This window comes from Delphinapterus leucas, chromosome 20, assembly GCF_059928025.1.
Source record: "Delphinapterus leucas isolate spDelLeu-1000000601 "Yukka" chromosome 20, BTC_Dleu_Yukka2, whole genome shotgun sequence".
NCBI classification, from domain to species: domain Eukaryota; kingdom Metazoa; phylum Chordata; class Mammalia; order Artiodactyla; family Monodontidae; genus Delphinapterus; species Delphinapterus leucas.
The window spans coordinates 3,693,046-3,711,965 of record NC_143148.1 but is presented as its reverse complement, the minus strand read 5'-3'; the positions used below and the strand labels follow the sequence as shown (position 1 = coordinate 3,711,965).

Sequence of the window (18,920 nt, the reverse complement as noted above, 5' to 3'; positions counted from 1 at the left end):
GCTGGAGAGGGGTCCGCAGGTGGCAGCGGGGTGGGGCTGAGGGTGGGCGGTGTCCGAGTGCAAAGGGACGGCCTCCTAGGAATATCTGGGGTTGATGGTGGGTTTGAGTTAGGCATGTGGAAGAAGGCGGCATCTGGGTTCCGGAGGAGGCGGACCCGGCGGACCCTGCTGGAGCGGGAAAGCGGAGGGAGAAGGGGAGGGGTCTGGATGCGGGGGCGGGGATCCCAGTTCCGGGCGGGGGAGGCAGGGTGGAGGGATCCAGCGCCGCCTCCGGCTCGCCACCTGGGAGGTGGGAGGTGGGATTGAGGGAGAGATGCGGACCCCCCCCACGCACTCCCAGCGGCCCGCCCAGGTCCCTAGGCCTTCCTGTCTCTTATGTCTCTGTCTCTGGGAGTCTCTGTGTCTCCGTGTCCTTACCTCCTCCCGGGACGTCGCCTCCCACCGCCTCTCCCTCAGCCTGCCGGCGGATCTCTCATCTCTATCGGGAGGTGCCTTGGGTCGCGCGGCCTCGCTGAGCCTGTCTCTCTCTACGCGTCTCATCGCATCTCTGCATCTTTCAGTCTCTGTCCCAAGTCTCCTCTGTGTGCCAACATTTTCTCCTTCCCTCTGCCCAGCCTCTGCCTCTCTACATCCTGTGTCTTCCCCGTTTCCACATCCCCATCTCTCGCTACCTCTTTGACTCCGTGTCTCTGTCTGTCTCTTTCCTAGAGAGATTTCCTACAAATCTCTGTCCCTCTGAGTGTCTCTGTGTCTCCCCCCGACCCCGGACCACCAGTCTCCCTCCCCGGGCCCCCCACTCTCGCTCAGGCTCAGGTTGGAGGGGCGGGGTGGGGGGGCGCTGCGGCGGGAGCTGTGTGTTCCCAGCGCAAAATAGACTCCTGTTGCCATGGCGACGCGAGCGCGGCCTCCGAGACGCGAAGCTTCAGGCTGGGGGGTGAGGAGGGGGGGACACCTGGATCCGAAAGGCGGGGGCCGGGGGCGCCGGCGCCCGGTCCCAGGGGCTCCTGGAGGAGGGGGGAGGCCAGGACTCCTAGATCCCTGCGGAGAGAGGGGGTGCTGGGCGCTCTGACCGCGGGGTCCGGTGACCGGGACTTCTGGGAGGGGTCTGGGATCCAGGGGCGGGGGGGGCTCTGTTTCCCCAATGCGGGGCGGTCTGGCTGAGAGCTCTGATGCCTGGGTCCCTGGGGGACTCAGATTGCCTTCTTGGGCACCCAAGGATGCGGTGGGGGCGGGGGGGAGGACTAAGACTCTGAAGGGGCTGAGGGGCCCTGACTGGGGGGTCCGTAGAGTCCCAACTCCCAGATTTCCAAGGGGGCTGCAGAATTCTGGGAGCCCCTATGTGGATCCCCGGGCTCCTGCGTCTTAGGGGAGCAGGGACCACTCAGATGAAGCTGTCTGTCCTTCCCATCCATTCATCCATTCATCCGCATGCCTGTCTCTTCCTTCCTCCCCGTCCCCAAGTCCCTCGTGCCTCAGTTTCCCCCTCCGCACCGGGGTGCGGTCACGCTCACCTCACTTTCCGGATGCGGGACCCTGGGGGAGTCGGGGGTGGTGGCGACGTGGGGGGCCGGCCAGGGGAGGCAGAGCCAGCGCGTGTCTGCGAGCCAACCCGGCTGGGCGTGCGCGCGCTGATAGGGGGGGCGACCGGCAGCGAGTTGGGCGACCCCGGGCCGGCAGTTCTTTTCCGTGCAGATGCGCGCCGGCTTCGGTGCAGATGTGACAGTGGCCAGCCCTCGCCTTTGCCTCGCGCCGGCTTGGAGTTGAGAAGAGGCACCTACCCCTCCCCACCAGCTGGGGACCCCTCTTCCGCCACCGCCCGCAGCCCCCAGTCGCCCCCGGGATACCCCCCAAACCCAAGAATGGTTCAGTCCACAGTCACATCAATGTTTATTCTCTGAGACCGGGTCCCACACAGCCTGTAACACTCCCTCTCCCTCCCCTTGCCGCCCCTTGAAGTGGCCCGGGGCGGGGGGGGGGGGGGGGCCGAGCCCCACCTCCACCTCGGCTCAGCCAACCCCCGCCCAGTTTCCAGGAGTCTCATTTGCATTTCCGGGAGCTGCCGTCCAATGGAAAAGCGGCACCCACATCCCCTGCTGAGGGGGCGGTACCCCCGGTGGACTGCACCACTCTTGGGATCCAAGAATGGGGGGGAAAGCGCTTCTGCCAAGGTCCCAGGGACGAGAAGGTGGTCGGTCTCCCCTCAAGGCAGGGTAGGGAGTTCAGCGGAAGAGGGGGTTCTGGCCATGGAAGAGGCCAAGCAGCCCGCTGTCTGGGGCGGGCTCCTTGATGATCTTCTGGATCTGTAGGGTAGGGGTAGGGAGTCAGGAAGCGTCAAGGGTTCTCATCCCCATGACAGATCCAAGGGATACTTCTCCATTTTCATCTCCCTTGCCCCCTTAGTAGCAACTGGCCAAACCCACCATTGCCTCTTCTCGAAACTTTTCTTGGGGCCTCCCTTTCACCATAGCCACCAGGGTTAGCACCTGATCATCTGCCATCTCGGTCCACCTTGCTGACTTGGACCACTAAGGGTGACCGACTCTTTCCTGGGGCTCCTTGTCTACACATGCTTCTTCTTAAGTAATCTCACCTCTCTTATCCCTCAACTCTCAAATCCAGCCCGCGCCTTGCCCCTCAACTCTGGACTCACTTATCCAGCTGCCTCTTAGATGCTGGTGGTCACCTGACCTCTCAACCTCATTGCCGCCACCTCCACCCCCATCAGTAGAGAGCTTGAGCAACTGCGCTCAAGCCAGATCCTCTCTCTGTGCTGCCTTTTCACACCTTGCACCCATCAGCAATCCCTGTCATGCTAACCTGCAGAGATTAAAAAATGAAAATAAGCAAAGCCTGTATCCCCGCCGCTGCCTCCACCCTGGTTTCCCCCCTTCCTACCACATATCCATTAGCCACCTGGCACTACACATAGATCTGACAGTGTCCAGCCCCCCTGTGCAAACCCCCATGGCTGCCCCTCCCAACCCCCACCAAAATCTTTGGGAAGACTCGGCTCCGGCTCCTCCCTGCCTCCCCTCCTCCCACACTCAGCCTGCACTCACGGTGCCCCGCTACCGTTCCTTGAATAAGTCACGTTCAGCCCCACGTCCAGGCCTTTGCCCTAGCTGTCCCCTCCGCCAGGACCACTTTCTGGATGACTGGCTGCTCCTGCACTTTCAGGTCTCCACTGTAAGGCCACCCCCCAGGAGGGGCCTCCCAGCTGCCAGCCCCCATCTTATTTCTCACACAGTCTACATGTTCCCTCCCCAGCTCCAGGCCACAATGCGAAACTGAATAGACTGTCTTTTGCTATTGCCCCTGGACCTGCCACAGTGGCTGGCACATAGTAGGTGCTCAATAAATGCTCAACAGAACTAAGAGGAGGGGAAGGGGCAGACCTCAGAGGGCTGGGAATCTCAAGTTCGGGCATGTCCCGTTATCCTAAGGGCAAAGCAGTGGCCCTTAGTGGTGTGAAGCAGTGGGGACTACCTGGTCAGACCTGGGTACTAGGAAGGCCACTCGGGTGGTGGGTGTGGAGGCTGGACCTCAGTGCCATAGACTGGAGGAGAGGGTGGCGGGAAAGGGTCAAGGGGCTCCCGTCTACAGGGCCCCTGCTGGACTGTTCTCTCCCGTCTGCCTGGCTCCCTCCCATCTCTACCTCACTCTAAAATCACCTTCTTCCGGGAGGCCTCTGGACCACCTTAGGCAACCCCTCCTCTGCACACCTGGCCCCCTCCCCTGCTTTATCTCTCTCTACAGTCCTCGTGGCCAGACAGCTTCTCCTTTCATTGATTTATGGTGTTGACCTGCAGTTTCCCCCCACTAGAACTTAGCGCCCCTGGAGGCGGCAGCCTTCTGTGTTCCCGGATGTATCCTGTGACTATGTGGTGGGTGCTGAAAAGATATTTCCCGTTTGCACAGGAGATGGGGGAGGTCAGAGTGTGGGGCGTGGGGGTCAGTACCTCCTTGAACCGGGGGTGGGTGGCATCACCCACGAGCTGCAGAATGAGCCCTTCGCTGGTGGAGAGGAAGGCGCCGCTCTGGCGCATCCGGGACAGCGCCACCAGCCGGTCCACCTGGCTGCGGGGGGGCGGGGGGTGCATGTGTGCATGCGGTGTCAGTGCCTTGGTCTGGACACCCAGACACCTGGCAAACTCGGCAGGGATCCCACCCCCTGGTTCTTCCTGGGTGCTCCAAACCCATCCCACATGCACCCCACCCCTGAAGGGACCCTCTCACCTGCGGGAGGTGCAGGCGTCTACCACCACGTGGACCTGCAGCCCTTGGTCCAGGAGGTCCAGGGCTGTGTGCTAGGGGCAGAAAGAGGTAAGGGCTACCCCCAGACAAGAACAGGGATCCTGGGTGAGTGATTGGGGAACCAGGATGGGGATGAGGGAGGCTCGGATCAGGGCAGGAGGTCCCCAGATTACAACGGGATCCTAGGCAGGATGGGAGCCCCAGGTAAAGAGAGGGGTCCTTAGTGAAGGTGAAAGTCCCAGGTCAGGAGGGGAGTCATGGGTCAGGAAGGGGAGGATAGAGAGTTCTGGGTCAGGAAAGACACCCTTTTTAGGTTGGGGAGGTCCCAGGTGTGAATGGAGGTCCCCAAGGTTCAGCTGCGGTCTCACCAAGATGCAGGCTTGTGTCTCCAAGCCACAGAGGAGCACAGAGCGCAGCTGGGGCCGCGCGTCCAGCTCCTGCTGCACCGCGGGCACCATGCTGAAGCAGGTCTTGGACCATGGCTGCAGACCCTCAGCTCCCAGCTCGGGCACTGTGGGGCCCAGGCCTTGTGGGTACTGCTCAGTCAGCACAACTGGCACATCCAGGAGCTGGGCCACCTGGGTTGGGGTGAGGAGCAAAGGTCTGAGCCCAATGAAGGGGCCGGAGGCCCAACTCCTAGGTCTGAGGGAGGAGGGGCTGGGGCCCTGGACTGGTGGGTCTGCGGGAGGAGGGGCTGTACCTTGAGCATGCGGGCAGCCACAGAGACGATCTGGGGGAAGAACAAGACATGGCGGAACTTCTCCTGCATGTCGCACAGGAAGAGGATGGATGATCCAGGGATGACGCGTCCCAGGCCGGGCCTCACAGCTGCCATGTCCTGGGGTGGGCAGAGGGGCTGAGGGAGTGGCATCAGGCAGGGAGAGGGCTTCTCTGCATGTCCAGGGTCCACATGCTTACACCCCAGGCTCCAACTGTGATCCTCCCCCGACCCCCAGGAGGAAACCGAGGTCTAAGTAGTGAAGTGTCCTGACTGAGGGCCCACTGCCCATAGCAGAGGGAGCAGGACTTGAGCCCCGAGGCAAAAAGAGCTGCATTCTCCCAGCGGCACCACCTCCCTCCTTCATGGCCTGGGGTCCCTCAAGTCTGACTGCCTCCTCTGAAAAGCAGTTTACCCGTGTGGAAAACTCACCAGCTGAACCCCCTTCCAGGTCTTAGAAAGAAAGGCTGGGGTACCTGTGGAGTGGAATATTACCCAGCCATAAAAAGGAATGAAGCAACGACACAGGCCACAGCGCGGAGGCCCCTCACCGCGATGCTCAGTGAGAGAGGCCAGTCACAGAAGGCCACGTGCAGGAGTCCATTTACACAGAATGCCCCAAACCCAAAGCGGCTGCATCCAGAGAGACAGGGAGAGGGTTGGTGGTGCTTCCACCTCAGGGCAGTGGGGGTGGGGTGGGGTGCGGGGGTGTGAGGAGTGACTGAAAAGGGGTACAGAGTTTCCGTCTGGGGAGATGGAAGTGTTCTGGAACTAGATAGTAGTGATGGTTGCCCAATATCATGAATATACTAAATGCCTCTTAATTGTACACTTTGAAATGGTCGAGATGGTAAAGTTTAGGTTATGTGTATTTTACCACAATTTTAAGAAAAAGAAAGAAAGGGACTTCCCTGGCAGTCCAGTGGTTAAGAATCTGTGCTTCCACTGCAGGGGGCATGGGTTCAATCCCTGGTTGGGGAACTAAGATCCCGCATGCTGCGAGGTATGGCCAAAAAAAGAAAGAGAGAAATATAAAAATTAAGAGGTGGGGGACTGGTAGAGCCACCTGGCCAGCAGCCCTTTTAAAGGGGAGGACACTGAAGCCCACGGGAGTCCATGAAGGCCAAGGTCCTGTGGGGACTAGAGGGGTGACTGCCCCTCCCTGCCCCCGTCAGAGTGAGCATCTGGGCCCTGGACACCCCAAGTCTCACATGTCCCAGCCCATGTACCCAGAGGCTTGTGTCCCTGGGTGCCTGAGTTGCTGCACAAATGGGAGTCCTGGCTTTTGTCTGCAGCTCCCTCTCTCTCTGCATGTTACTCACTTATTTGTTAATTTGTTTAGGAAACGGAGACCCTGTGGACCCAGTGGACCCAGTAGACCCAGTGGAGGGCAAGCCGGCTGACACTCACTCGGGGTAAGTTTCAGTGCTGGCTGGTGAGTCCCCACAGGTGTCTATGATTATTCTTCAAACTGAACACATCTACCACTGAAAATGTTTTCTATGTGTGACATATCTAAAGCTTAAAAACTAGTGGATGGCTAAAATGGTGAATTTTATGCTGTGTGAATTTTGTCTCAAAAAACAAATGGAATGGAAACTCCCTCAAAAACAAAACCACACTGAATTAATTAATTGCATAATTACAACTGTGACCAGTGCTAGGATTGCTAGGGAATCTAATCCATCTTGGCAGAGTTCTCTCTGAGGAAGTGAAGAGAGAGGGAAAGAAAACAACCTTTTTGAAAACACAGAGCTGACCCTATTTCTCAGCTCTCCCCAGGGCCCCATGGCTTCTCTCTGTCCTCAGGACTACGATGTACCCTCCTCCCACAAGGCGCTGGACCCGGACCTTGCAGCCTCGGTGGCCAAGTCCCACTTCAGGGCCTTTGCCCAGGCAGCTCCCTCCACCTGGAGTGCTCTCCTCACTCCCATTCCCGGCTTAGCTCTCCACGGGACAGGAGGGACGGGGTCAGGTTGGGGCGGGGCGCTGGAATGTCCGGAAGCCTGTGACAGTGGCAGGAGTCTAGAGTGAGGCGGAGCTTCCCTTTGGGCTGTAGGAGCGGGGACTGCAAGAACCCCTAGGGAGAACCATGTGCCCACATTTCTCAGAATTACAGATGCACAAACCCTGTGACCCAGAGAACTCACTCCTAATTATCCTAAGTATTTATCCTGCAGACATACCTGTGAAATGACACAAAGTTAAGTTATTCATTACAGGACAAGGTTATTCATTATGGGCGTCTGCCCAGAGCAAAAGAATAGAAATAAATCCAACATCCACGGTTAGGGTACTGGTTACATAAGTTATGGTATATCCATACTATGGAATTCTTTGCAGCCAGGAAGAATCACAAGGGAGATCTTTAAGTAACAACGTGGAAAAGTGTCCAAGAGATGTTAACAGTGAAGAAAAAAAAAAAGCATAATAGTGTGTATAACAATGCTCCCATTTGTGCCAAAATGCAAGAAGAAAACAAGTGTAGGTACTGTTCCAATCTATATCTGCTCTCTCTGGAAGGCACATAAGGAACAGGCTCTTTCTGCAGGGACAGGCCTCTGAGGGGCAGAGTGTGAAGGACATTTGATTTTCACTGTGTACTAGTCTGTTCCTTTTGAATTTTGGACAATGTGTAACAGGTTGTCTAGTCAGGAATAAATACAATACAGTAAAAGATTTACATGAGGCAAGAACTCAGCAAAACCAACCTGTGGCATTAAAGTTATGATAACAGTTATCCTTGGGCGGCAGTGTTGAAGGAGGGGGTGCAAGGGGGGTTTCTGGGGTGTGGGGGACGTTCGGCTTCTGGATTTGGATGCTGTTGACACCAGAGCGTTCTCTTTGTGAAGTTATTTGAGCTGTGTATCTGTGATTTCTGTTTTCCTACATATGTGATATACTTCCATAAAAAGTTTTCAAAATATACAATAAAATAGGGAGGCCTCGCTGGCCGCGGTGGGGCTGGACTGGAGGTGGAGGCCAGGGTGAAAGTGGGGACTGCGGTCCAGGTGGCCAAGGGTGAGGCCTGGGCTCCATCCAGTTCAGGCAGCGGGGACAGAGCGGGGAGGGGGCAGCTGGGCCTGGCTGTGGTCGGAGGGGGAAGAAGGAAGATCCTCAGGTTGCCAGTGGTCCGAGGGTGGCAGGTTCCAGGGACTAACTGGGGACCTGGAGAGGGGAACTGATTTGGGGGAGAAGATGAAAATGTGTGTGTGTGTGTGGGCGGTGAATGTGGGGAGGGTCTCGGCTGGAGACAGAGTTGGCGGTACTCTGGGGAAGTGAGGAAAATTCAGAACGCAGCTCCGGGTGGAGGGAGCCCGAGGGCGGAGGAGGAGGAGCGGCCCGAGGTGGGCGGCAACCTGAGGAGCGAATGGGGCTGTTCAGATCCCCATGTGGCCTGGGGAACCCGGTTCTGCAGCAGAGACTAGCTGGCGGTGTGACCTTAGGCAAGTTTCAGCTCTGTCTGAGCCTCAGTTTCCCTCTTGAGGAAATGGGAGCCAAACCCACCCACCACGCAGGGGTGACGCGGAAACTTGGTAGAGAGGGCGGAAGCGGCCCGTGGAGAATTCGAGCCCCTGGCTAGCCAATTCTGGAGGGCCCAGGCAGGAGTCCTCCCCCGGCTGTCCTCCACCAGCAAGTGGGGGAGGTCTGTCCCCCCGCAGCACCAGAAGGGCCTTATCAGGAAGGCGCCGGGACGGGGTCCGTCCCGTCCGCCGCAGGTGAGGCCTGTAGTCACTTACCTCCCCCAGCCGGACTTCCGCCGCTCAGGCCCACCCGCGGGGCTCGCAGGCCTAGTAGATGTTTCCCAAAGCCCAGACACTTGGCCCGCCCCGGCTCCGCCCTCGTCCCGCCCACCAGGGCTGAGCCGCCCAATAGGCACTCGTCTAGCTCTGCTCAGCCCCAACCCCCGCTCCCAGCCAATCCGCAAGCGCCGCTACTTCTCTCTCGGGGGGGGGGCTGCGTGTGGGCCAGACTGTCCTTCCTGAGAGCGTGATTAGCCCGTCAGGGGGCGGGAAAGCAGCCAGTCTGACCAATGGGGAGTCGTAACAGATGTGAGTGGCGGGCTTAAGGCGGAGTGGCGCGGTGGGTACCGAGAACGCGGACTCCAGCTGGAGAAGTGGGTGGGTCGCTACCTGCCCGGCTGTGAAGTTCAGAACCCCGGGGCCGAGAGGGAGAGAAGGAGAGAGAGAGGGAGGGGCTGTGCCCAGAGCAGGGGAAGGCCTGGGGTTCGAACCCTTGCCCTTCTGTTTAGAGACAAACTTAGCAAAGAGATCCAAGCATTTTCCTGGAAAGGGTTAAAGGCGCGAGGAAGCCAAGAAATCCCTCCCTCTCCCCGCACGTTCGTTCTCTGTGCCTCAGTTTCCCCATCTCACAGCACCTTCCTCCTACGGTGGTGTTCGTAATATTTAGACTGTATTTGGAAATGGGGTTGAAAGAGATGGAGAGTGAACTTGCCATCAGGCTTGGAATAAAATCTAAGCTACCCCCAATTCATGGTGTGCCTTGGTCAGTCTCTCAACCTCACCTCTTACCACTCTCCCTCATCTCACTCCACTCCAGCCAAGCTGGCCTCCTTTACTGTTCCCCCAACGTCCCACCTCAGGGCCTTTGCACGAGCTGGTTCCTCTGCCTGGAATCCCAGACTTTTGCAGTACCAGCTCCTTCTTGTCATTCAAGGCCCTCCCTGACCACCCTACATCAAGTAGTCACCTGATCAGGTCGCTGTTCTATTTTCTTCACAGCACTAATGCCAATCTGAAATTGGAAATTTATCTTGTGTTTAAAAAAATGTATGGATGTACTCATTTATTTTCAGTACCCCCGACTTTACCCCCCGCCATGAGAACTCCGCGAGGGCAGAGATGTTATCTGTTTTATTCACTGCTGAATCCTCAGCACCCAAACCTGGGCCTGGCACATAGTAGGCACTCAACAAATCTTTGGGAATAAATAAGACGACACCAGACACTAGGCAGAGGTGAACCAGGGTAAGAGGGAGCTGAAGGGACAGTTGCCAAGGAGGTGGGGTTGGGAAGAAAGAAGGGAGAAGGTGGGGGAGGGAGAGCGTGACCCCCCCCCGCGAAGGGGCTGTGGTGGGGGCACTGGACCTGGGAGAAGACCCATGAGGCCGTGGTCAGAGGTGGGAGTCTGGGCTTGGTCCATATTCCCACAGGCTGCCAGGAGGGTAGTGGATGGGACAAGGGGCTCCTGGGGGGGCGGTGGCTGAAGAACTGTCACGGAGGGAGGGGCAGTCTGGTTTGTCTGGGAGCCTGGGCTGGGTTGTGATTGGGTGTCATGGGGAGCGGGTCCCCCAGCCTTCAGGGATCCTCTGAGAATGGCAGGCACAAGACACCTCTCACCTGCCCACCCAACCTCCCTCAGGAGCTGAGAGCTCATTCCCTCCCATCCCCCCAGGGCATGCAGGGTAGGGAGCAGGGGGTCATAGAAGTGTGGGTCCTGCCTCAGGTCTGCCTGGCCCAGCACACAGTGGGACAGGTCAGATGACGCTGAGGGACACTCTGGGGGGACCACAATGTCCTCAAAGAGGTCGTGGGTGGAGGCATCCAGGGCAGCGAGACTTAGGCTGGGGCCAGTGGGGGCCACATCACAGGCCACCCCCAGGAAGGGGGATGGAGGTGGTGGAGGTGGCCTTTGGGGTGGCGATCTCTGGGGAGGTGCCTCCTGGAACAGGATGGATATGGCCAGGCGCTGGGTGGCAGCTTCGATCTTGGCAAACTGCCTGCAGAGAGGGCCAGGCATTAGCTGGGTGACCACGAAGGACTCCCCTCCTATCTGCCATCCCAGGAGTGATTTGTCCCTTCTATCCCTCCACATTTTTCTTCTCTGTGCTAATGTCTCTGCCCCTGGGTCCATTTTCATGAGTCTGACAATGTAATCTTTTTAACGCCATTCATAGGGAAGCTCTGAACAGCTGTGGGGTTTGTGCACTGCACAAGGCAGCACATCTCGTCCAACACTACGCACATTTTTGACATTTAGATTTAATATGACTATATTCCAACATGTAAAAGTAAAAAATGTCTTAAGGAAGGGGTGCCTTTAACAAAATTTTCACACAAAGGCGCACTGTGGGCTGGCAATGTGACTATAACATGATGCCCTGTGGATTCTACTGCCTAAATAGTTATGAATCTGCATCTCCACCAACCCTCTCAGTATCTCCACTAACCCCTGGTTGGAGTCCCCAGCTTCCTCCACCTGGATGACTGTAATAGCCATTGCACGGGTCTCCCCCCAGTATTCCTAACCCCTCAGTAACAATGCAGACGGATCTCACAAACTGTTAGGGGCTGAACTGTCCCCCTAAAATTCATTTGTTGAAGTTTTAACCCCCAGGACCTCAGAATGTGACTGTATTTGGAGACAGGGTCGTTAGAGAGGTGATTACATTAAAATGACATCATCAGTATGGTCCCTAATCCAGCAAGAGGAGATTAGGACACACAGAGGGATGACCACGTGTGAAGCCAAAGAGAGAGGCCTCTCCCTGCCGACACCTTGATCTTGGACTTCAGCCTCCAGAATCATGAGAAAGTATCAATACATTTCTGTTGCACCAGTCTGTAGTGTTTGATTATGGAAGTTCTAGCAGGTTAATGCAAAAACATAATGTTGAACAAAAGCGGTGAGACTTAGAATAAGTGGATACGTGATGCCATTTAAATAAAGTTCAAAAACAGCCTAACTCAATCGACAGTGAGAGAAATCAGGATGTGTGGTTCATGGGAAGGAGGTACTACCAGGGTCTCTGGGACAAGGAATGCCCTGTTCCTGGATCTGAGTGTTGGTTACGTCAGTGGGGCCCCTTTGGGAAAATTCATTAAACTCCACACGGTTGATGTGTTCATTTTTTTGTACTATGCTAAACTTCCAGGAAACGGTTTATTTAAAAATGTATCTGAGGGCTTCCCTGGTGGTGCAGTGGTTGGGAGTCCGCCTGCCGATGCAGTGGACAGGGGTTCGTGCCCCGGTCCGGGAAGATCCCACGTGCCGCGGAGCGGCTGGGCCCGTGAGCCATGGCCGCTGAGCCTACGCGTCCGGAGCTTGTGCTCCGCAACGGGAGAGGCCACAACAGTGAGAGGCCCGCGTACCGCAAAAAAAAAAAAAAAAAAAGTATCTGATATTGTATGACTCTGTTTATGTGAAATGTCCAGAATAGGCAAATCCCTGGAAACATAGAGTAGATTGGCGGTTACCAGGTGCTGGCGGGGAGGGGAGGATGGGGAGGGAATACTAATGGGTACCGGTTCTCCTTTGGGGTTGATGAAAATGTTCCAGAACTAGGTGGAGGTGATGGTTGCAAAACATTATGAATATACAAAATGCCTCTGAATTGTACACTTTAAAATGTTCAAAATTTTATGTTATATATATATATATTTATTTATTTACATTTATATTTATTTATTTATTTTTGGCTGCATTGGGTCTTCGTTGCTGCACGCGGGCTTTCTCCAGTTGCGGCGAGCGGGGGCTACTCTTCCTTGCGGTGCGCGTGCTTCTCATTGTGGTGGCTTCTCTTGTTGCAGAGCACGGGATATAGGCGCGCGGCCTTCAGTAGTTGTGGCGCATGGGCTCAGTAGTTGTGGCTCGCGGGCTCTAGAGCACAGGTTCAGTAGTTGTGGCGCACGGGCTTAGTTGCTCCGCGGCATGTGGGATCTTCCCGGACCAGGGCTCGAACCCGTGTCCCCCGCCTTGGCAGGCGGATCCTTAACCACTGCGTCACCAGGGAAGCCCAATGTTATATATATTTTCCTATATTTAGTGAGAGCTGCCACTGTGACACTGTCTTTGATGCCAAGGAGGATAGTTATGCTCTGAGTGCCCCAGGGAAAGTTTTCAGTAATGGGAGGTCAGGTTAAATGACAGAGGGGGTGCGGGGGTGGGGGCGGGGGACTGATTTAAGATTCATGACAACTACATGCCACGTATGGTCCCTGACCTGAACAAAGTAAGGATAAATGGTGTTTAGGGCTGAAGAGTCGTGACATTTGTGATTTACTTTTAAACTTATCTAAAAACATATAGATGAAAGAAATAGGCTAAGATGTTATGGACAGTAAAATCTAAGTGATGTTACATGAGGGATCAATAGGCCAGTGGCTCTTAAACTTCAGTGCACAACAGGAAGGAAGGACACCTGGAGGGCTTGTGGGAATGCTGGTTCCTGGGCCCCCGAGTTTCTGGGGTGGGGTCCAAGAATTTGCGTTGCTAACACACTCCTAAGTGATGCTGAGGTGCTAGTGGTGCTGATCTGGGGACCACCTTTTTATTTTTATTTTTTTTCGGTACGTGGGCCTCTCACTGTTGCGGAGCACAGGCTCCGACGCGCAGGCTCAGTGGCCATGGCTCACGGGCCCAGCGGCTCCGCGGCATGTGGGATCTTCCCGGACCGGGGCACGAACCCGTGTCCTCTGCATGAGCAGGCGGACTCTCAACCACTGCGCCACCAGGGAAGCCTAGGGGACCACCTTTTTAGAACTGCTGCATCAGACAACTGTCTTGACTTTTCTGTGTGTTTGAAAAATGTTCACAAAAAGTTAAAATTTCATAGCGTGGGTGGGAGGGGGTTCCTGAGGGAGCAGGGCCTGAGCGGACCTGGAGGGAGGAGGAGGGCGTGGGTGGGAAGATGCTGAGGAGAGCTTGTCTCTGACCTGGATCTTCCTAGGCTGAGCTTGAGTGCTGAGGGGAATGTGTTTCAGAGCTACCTGGGCTGCCCTCAAGGCCACTGGTGGGCAGCCTGTGTCCCTGGGGAGCACGTGGTAGAACCGGGCATGGGGGTGGGGAGGTTGGGATGCTCTAGCAGAGAAGCTGGCCCTGGGGAGCAGGGAGGACAGACAGGGAGCCTGGGAGGCCAGAGGCTGGCATTATCACAGGGTCCAGATTGGGGGGAGGGCTGAAGATGGGGAGGGGTCCTTGAGCAGAGGAGGCTGAAGAGGAGTTGGGAGGCCAGCTCTGGAACACAGGGCTGGACCCTGTTTGGGGACATGAGTGTTTTCCTCTTCAATGGTGTATGTGTGTGTGCGGGGTGAGCATCCTGGGTGTGGCCACAGCTGGGCATCCTGGTGGAAGGTGGCTTGCAGTATGGGGGCAGTGTTTAGGCTGAACCGGGCTCCCATTTACTCAAATTTGGTTCCATGACCTCCTGAGGCACGGTCCTGGGCTAGCTGGGAGGAGCCACCTACTTACAGAAAAGCAGGTCCTTTGGCAAGTCACTTTACCTCTCTGTGCCTCAGTTTCCTCATCTGAAAAAGGAGGATTATAAGAGCACCTACCTCCTGGGGTTACTGTCAGGGATTAATGAGTTCATACTCACTGTAAGTGAGTACGGGGAGTTAAAACTGAAGTACTTAGAACAGTGCTCGGCACATATTAAGTATCAGATAAATTTTAGCTACCACCATCACCACCATCACCATCATCACCACCATCACCGTCATCACCATCATCACCACCATCACCATCATCACCATCACCATCATCACCATCATCACCGTCACCATCATCACCATCATCACCGTCACCATCATCACCACCATCACCATCATCCTCACCATCACCACCATCACCATCATCACCACCATCACCATCATCACCACCATCACCATCATCACCATCATCACCACCATCACCATCATCACCACCATCACCGTCACCATCATCACCACCATCACCATCATCATCACCATCATCACCAAGTCCCTGAGATGCTATATCCAGGCAGGACTATAAAGTGGTCCAGAGCATGGGCTCTGGATTCAGACTGCCTAGGGTTGTATCAACTGTCTAGCTGTGTAGCCTTGGACAAGTCATTGAACCTCTCTGAGCTTCCTTGGCTGTAATATAGGGGAAAGACAGAACCTACAGTGAGAGTTTGTTGGGAGCATTAAGTGATGTAGTGTATGCCAAGGCCTTAGTACACTGTACCTGGCACACAGCAACCTCAAAAAATGGTTACTGTCAGAAGGTGAGGGGAGAGCACAGGGCAAGGTGGGATGGTGCTGGGTGGGTGTGAGAGTGGGGACAGGCTGAGCAGAGACCTGAAGGAACAGAGGTCTCCATCCACATTCCTGGAGACAGGGAACCGCATTGTACAACAAAGGGAAGAGCATGTGCAAAGGCCCAGAGGCTGAATGGTGAAGTGCTAGATGGGGAGCTGAGGCTGGCAAGGGGAACAGGGGCTACTAGGGCAGAGCCTTTGTCCTGAGGGCGATGGGGAGCCATGGGAGAGGGGTCAAGTGTGGTGTGTGGGTTAGAAAGGCGCTACCTTCAAAAAGCCCCAGAGTCGGACCCTATCTCCACAGCCCAGTCCCCCACCCGTCATCTGAGCCACCATCATCCCTTGCCTGGATCACTGCAGTAGCCTCCTACACAATCTGATCTCCGCTCAACACCCAGAGGGATCCTTTCAGATTGTACCACATCCCAACCCAGAGCCCAAGTCCCTCCAGAGGCCCATGAGGTCTCCACGATCAGGCCCCTGTTTCTTTTGAACCTAATTCCCTTCCCCTTTCACTCTGTTCCAGCCACCCCAGCCTTCTTACTTGCCCTGGAACACACCAGGGATGTTCCTGCCTCAGGGCCTTCGCACGTGCTGTCCCTTTCCTGGTATGCTCTTCCTCAGACATCCACAGGGCTCCTTCCCTCACCTCTCTCAGGTCTCTGCTCAAATGTCACCTCCTCAGTGAGGCCTTCCCTGACACCTTACCTAAAATACCAACCCTCCCCCAGCATGCCCTCCGCAGCACTTATCACCTTCGAACACACCATATTGTTTGTAAAAATCGGGGTAAAATTCATATCACTTAAAATGAACCATTTTAAAGTGTGCAATTCACTGGCATTCAGTACATTCATGATGTCGTGCAACCACCACCTCTAATTAGTTCCAGAACTTTTCATCACCCTGGAAGGAAACCCGGTACCTATTAGCAGTCTCTCCCCGTCACCCCCCACCAGCCCCCGGCACCCACTAATCTGCTTTCTGGCTCTGTGCATTTGCCTGTTCTGGATATGTCACAGAAATGGAATGATACAATAGGTTGCCTTTTGTGTCTGGCTCCTTTCACTCCGCACTGTGTCTTCAAGGCTCCTCCACTTTGTAGCATCATACCGTATCATTCGTCTCTTTATTTTGACTGTCCCTTAGCTGCCTGCCCACTGGAACACGAGCTCCATGAAGACAGAGAATTTTGTCTGCTTTGTACTGATGGGTCTCTGGGGCCTGGCGCACAGTTGGCACTCAGTAAATGCATACTGGTGTTGATTGCATCCAGCTCCGGGGTCCACTTCTCTCTGTTCGGTCTGGGCCTGGTCTCCCCAACACCAAGGGCTCCCCTCCCACCCCGCTCCCCTCACCTGCAGATCTGGTTGTGAAGGAACCTCCTATGGTTGGGCCTCCTTTTGGGGGGCTGGGTCTGCCGGGGGTGCAGGGTGCGCAGCACATAGGCGGCTGCCCCAGTCACGAAGGCATACAGCTCCCGGGGGCCGGGCTCGGAGATTCCAGAGGCTGACGGAGCCCCGGGGTGCATGGCCAGGGTGATCTGGAGTAGCTCCCCACAATGCTGCTCATAAAGCAGCCCCCCAAATCTGTGAGGGGCAAGGAGCAGCCAGGGCTGTAGGTTCAGGGCTGGGGGGTGGGGGGACAGGAAGAGAGATGGGCTTTGGGAGGGTGGGTGGGCTCTGCAGGGAAAGGCCCTCCCCGGGCTGGCAGAGGCAGGGCCTGGGCAATTAGAACATCCCTGAGGTTTGAGGCACCTGTAGGTGGGGGTCTGATATAGGAAGGCAAGGGGGCAGGGAGGGGAGGGGTCTTTCTGTGTGCCCCCCCAAGGGCCCAATTAACACATAGTTGGACCTGCGATCTGGGACAGTGCAGTGTAGGTGGGGGGCCAGAGAAAAGCTCCTGGAGATGGCCAATTAAGGGGACAAAGCCTTCATTAGGGAAGCGAGGCCAGGAGCAGAGTCAACCGCAGCGATAGCAGTGATTAGCGTGGAGGAGCCATGATTGCAGGCTAGTGGAAGGGCGGTGGGAGGCTTGGGTGCCGGCTGGGAAGGAAGGGAGGTGGCCCCCGGGGGGCATGCCGGGAGCCCCCGCTGTGGGCAGACATCCCACATCCACCCACCCACCTCCAGACCCACTTGCCCGTGCCTCCTTGCCTCCCTCTGCTCCAGGCCTGGGGTCCCAGGGAAACAGCCTCAGAGAGCAGCTTGCCGGTGCCCAAGGTCTTCCAGCCTGCAGGAGCGGCTGGCTTCGGGGGGGAGGGTTGACCCCCAAACCCTGCGTTTCATTTCATACCCGAGCTTCTGAGTGAGCAGAGGAGGGGGGACACCTGTGGTGTGGGCCTCGCTGCTCAGGTGGGTGACATGGGTGACAGCCAGGCTGTGGCAGGAGCGGAAGAGAAAACATGGGCATGGTTCCCCCCAAGGCATTTCACTGGGGGACTTGGGGGCCCTTGTGTTTCCGGGGGGCTGGGACATGGCAGGGAGGAGGGGCTGGCTCCTGGGGCTGGGAGTGGGGTCCTCTTGTCTCTGGAGGGTGTTGGCCAGAGTGGGGGAACCTGGTCTCCGCTGGTGTGGGAGGGAGGGAGCGTCTCAGTGTTTGCTCTGAGAAGACTGCGTTGGGGGTTTGTGTCGGGAGGTATATGAGCGTCCTGCGGATGCCCTAACACATTATCGCAAACCTAGTGGCTTAAAACCATGCACAGGGTCTTCCCTGGTGGCACAGTGTTTAAAAATCCAGCTGCCAGTGCAGGGGAAACAGGTTCGAGCCCTGGTCCAGGAAGATCCCACTTGCCCGTGCACCACAACTACTGAGCCTGCGCTCTAGAGCCCACGAGCCACAATTACTGAAGCCCACACGCCTAGAGCCCATGCTCTGCAAAGAGAAGCCACCGCAATGAGAAGCCTGTGCACCACAACGGAGTGTAGCCCCTGCTCGCCGCAACTAGAGAAAACCTGCGCACGGCAGCAAAGACCCAGCGCGGCCATAAATAAATAAATAAATATATTTTTAAAAACCCCAAAACCATGCACAGGGATTCTCTCGCAGTTCTGGGGGTCAGAAGTCCAAGATGGGTCCCACGGGCTAAAGTCAAGGTGTTGCTTCTGGCAGCTCTAGAGGGAATCTGTTCCCATGCCTTTTCTGGCTTCTAGAGGTCTCCCAAATTCCTTGCCTCGTGGCCCCTTCCTCCGTCTTTAAAGTGCATCGCCCTGCCCTCTGCCTCTATTGCCCCATCTCCTTCTGACCCCGACCCTCCTGTCTCCCTCTTATAAGGACTCACTGCATAATCCAGGATCATCTCCCCCTCTGAAGATCCTTAACTCCACCACACCTACAAAGTCCCTTTTGCCCCAAGTCGCACAGTTGCAGGTTCTGCAGGTTAGGACGTCGGCGTCTTTGAGGCGGGGCACAGAGGGAGAGGCTTGGCCCCAGTGATGGCTCCTCCCGGGCTCCCCTCAAGGCCACGTTAACTGGGCCAGTGGTTGCAGCCACTGAGGCTGAGCCTGGGGCTGCCTCCGGCGCCCCCAGCACGCAGGCAGGGAGAGAGACACAGAACAGCGAGAGCTTCCCCCAGGGTTCCCCAGTGCCTGACACGCTGCACCTAGGTGAGGCCACCTGCCCCTGGGCACTCACAGGAAGGCATCAGTGTCCCTATTTCCCGAAGGAGAAACTGAGGTCCGGGCACACAGTCACCCAAAGTCACAGGCAGCTGAGCTGGGGGATTTAACCCACATGGGGAAAAAAACCCTTAGGAGGGAAACTAAGAACTTTGTAAAAGCTCTCATAGTTGTTAAATACTAAAGTATATTATTTCTAAGATCTATTATAAATATCCTTTTTGTCCTCCAAATGATACCTTGATAAAATTATCAGCAGCAAATTATAAAAGACTCTGGCTCAAGAAGAGAATATACATAGGAGTCCTTC

At 56.1% G+C, this 18,920-nt stretch overlaps 4 protein-coding genes across 5 annotated transcripts in view; 2 read left to right on the top strand and 2 right to left on the bottom strand.

The window, feature by feature from the left end:
* Positions 1-18,920, top strand: part of NAT14 (N-acetyltransferase 14 (putative)) — a 61,153-nt gene that overhangs the window by 22,446 nt on the left and 19,787 nt on the right. Inside the window, exon 2 of the mRNA XM_022586041.3 lies at positions 6,315-6,387. The gene's annotated coding sequence lies outside the window, so the exon portion shown is untranslated. The remainder of the gene's footprint in view (positions 1-6,314; positions 6,388-18,920) is intronic.
* Positions 1-18,920, top strand: part of ZNF628 (zinc finger protein 628) — a 57,786-nt gene that overhangs the window by 22,449 nt on the left and 16,417 nt on the right. The window contains exon 2 of the mRNA XM_089902031.1: positions 6,315-6,387. The gene's annotated coding sequence lies outside the window, so the exon portion shown is untranslated. The remainder of the gene's footprint in view (positions 1-6,314; positions 6,388-18,920) is intronic.
* Positions 1,900-8,810, bottom strand: ISOC2 (isochorismatase domain containing 2). Of its 2 annotated transcripts, none has more exons than XM_022586020.3 (7): positions 8,713-8,808; positions 5,405-5,448; positions 4,955-5,110; positions 4,623-4,832; positions 4,237-4,307; positions 3,960-4,077; positions 1,900-2,300 (listed from the first exon to the last, which is right to left on the bottom strand). In XM_022586020.3, the coding sequence occupies exons 3-7, from the start codon at positions 5,087-5,089 to the stop codon at positions 2,220-2,222; spliced, it is 615 nt and encodes a 204-aa protein (XP_022441728.1). In that variant the 5' UTR covers positions 5,090-5,110; positions 5,405-5,448; positions 8,713-8,808; the 3' UTR covers positions 1,900-2,219. The 2 variants fall into 2 exon arrangements, with proteins under 2 accessions (XP_022441728.1, XP_022441726.1); XM_022586018.3 differs by having other exon boundaries at positions 1,903-2,300; positions 4,955-5,092; positions 8,713-8,810.
* On the bottom strand, positions 10,142-16,574 carry C20H19orf85 (chromosome 20 C19orf85 homolog). The gene is given in 3 exon segments (XM_089902131.1): positions 10,142-10,379; positions 10,382-10,712; positions 16,352-16,574. Coding segments are annotated over 3 exon segments (618 nt in total). The 5' UTR covers positions 16,525-16,574; the 3' UTR covers positions 10,142-10,265.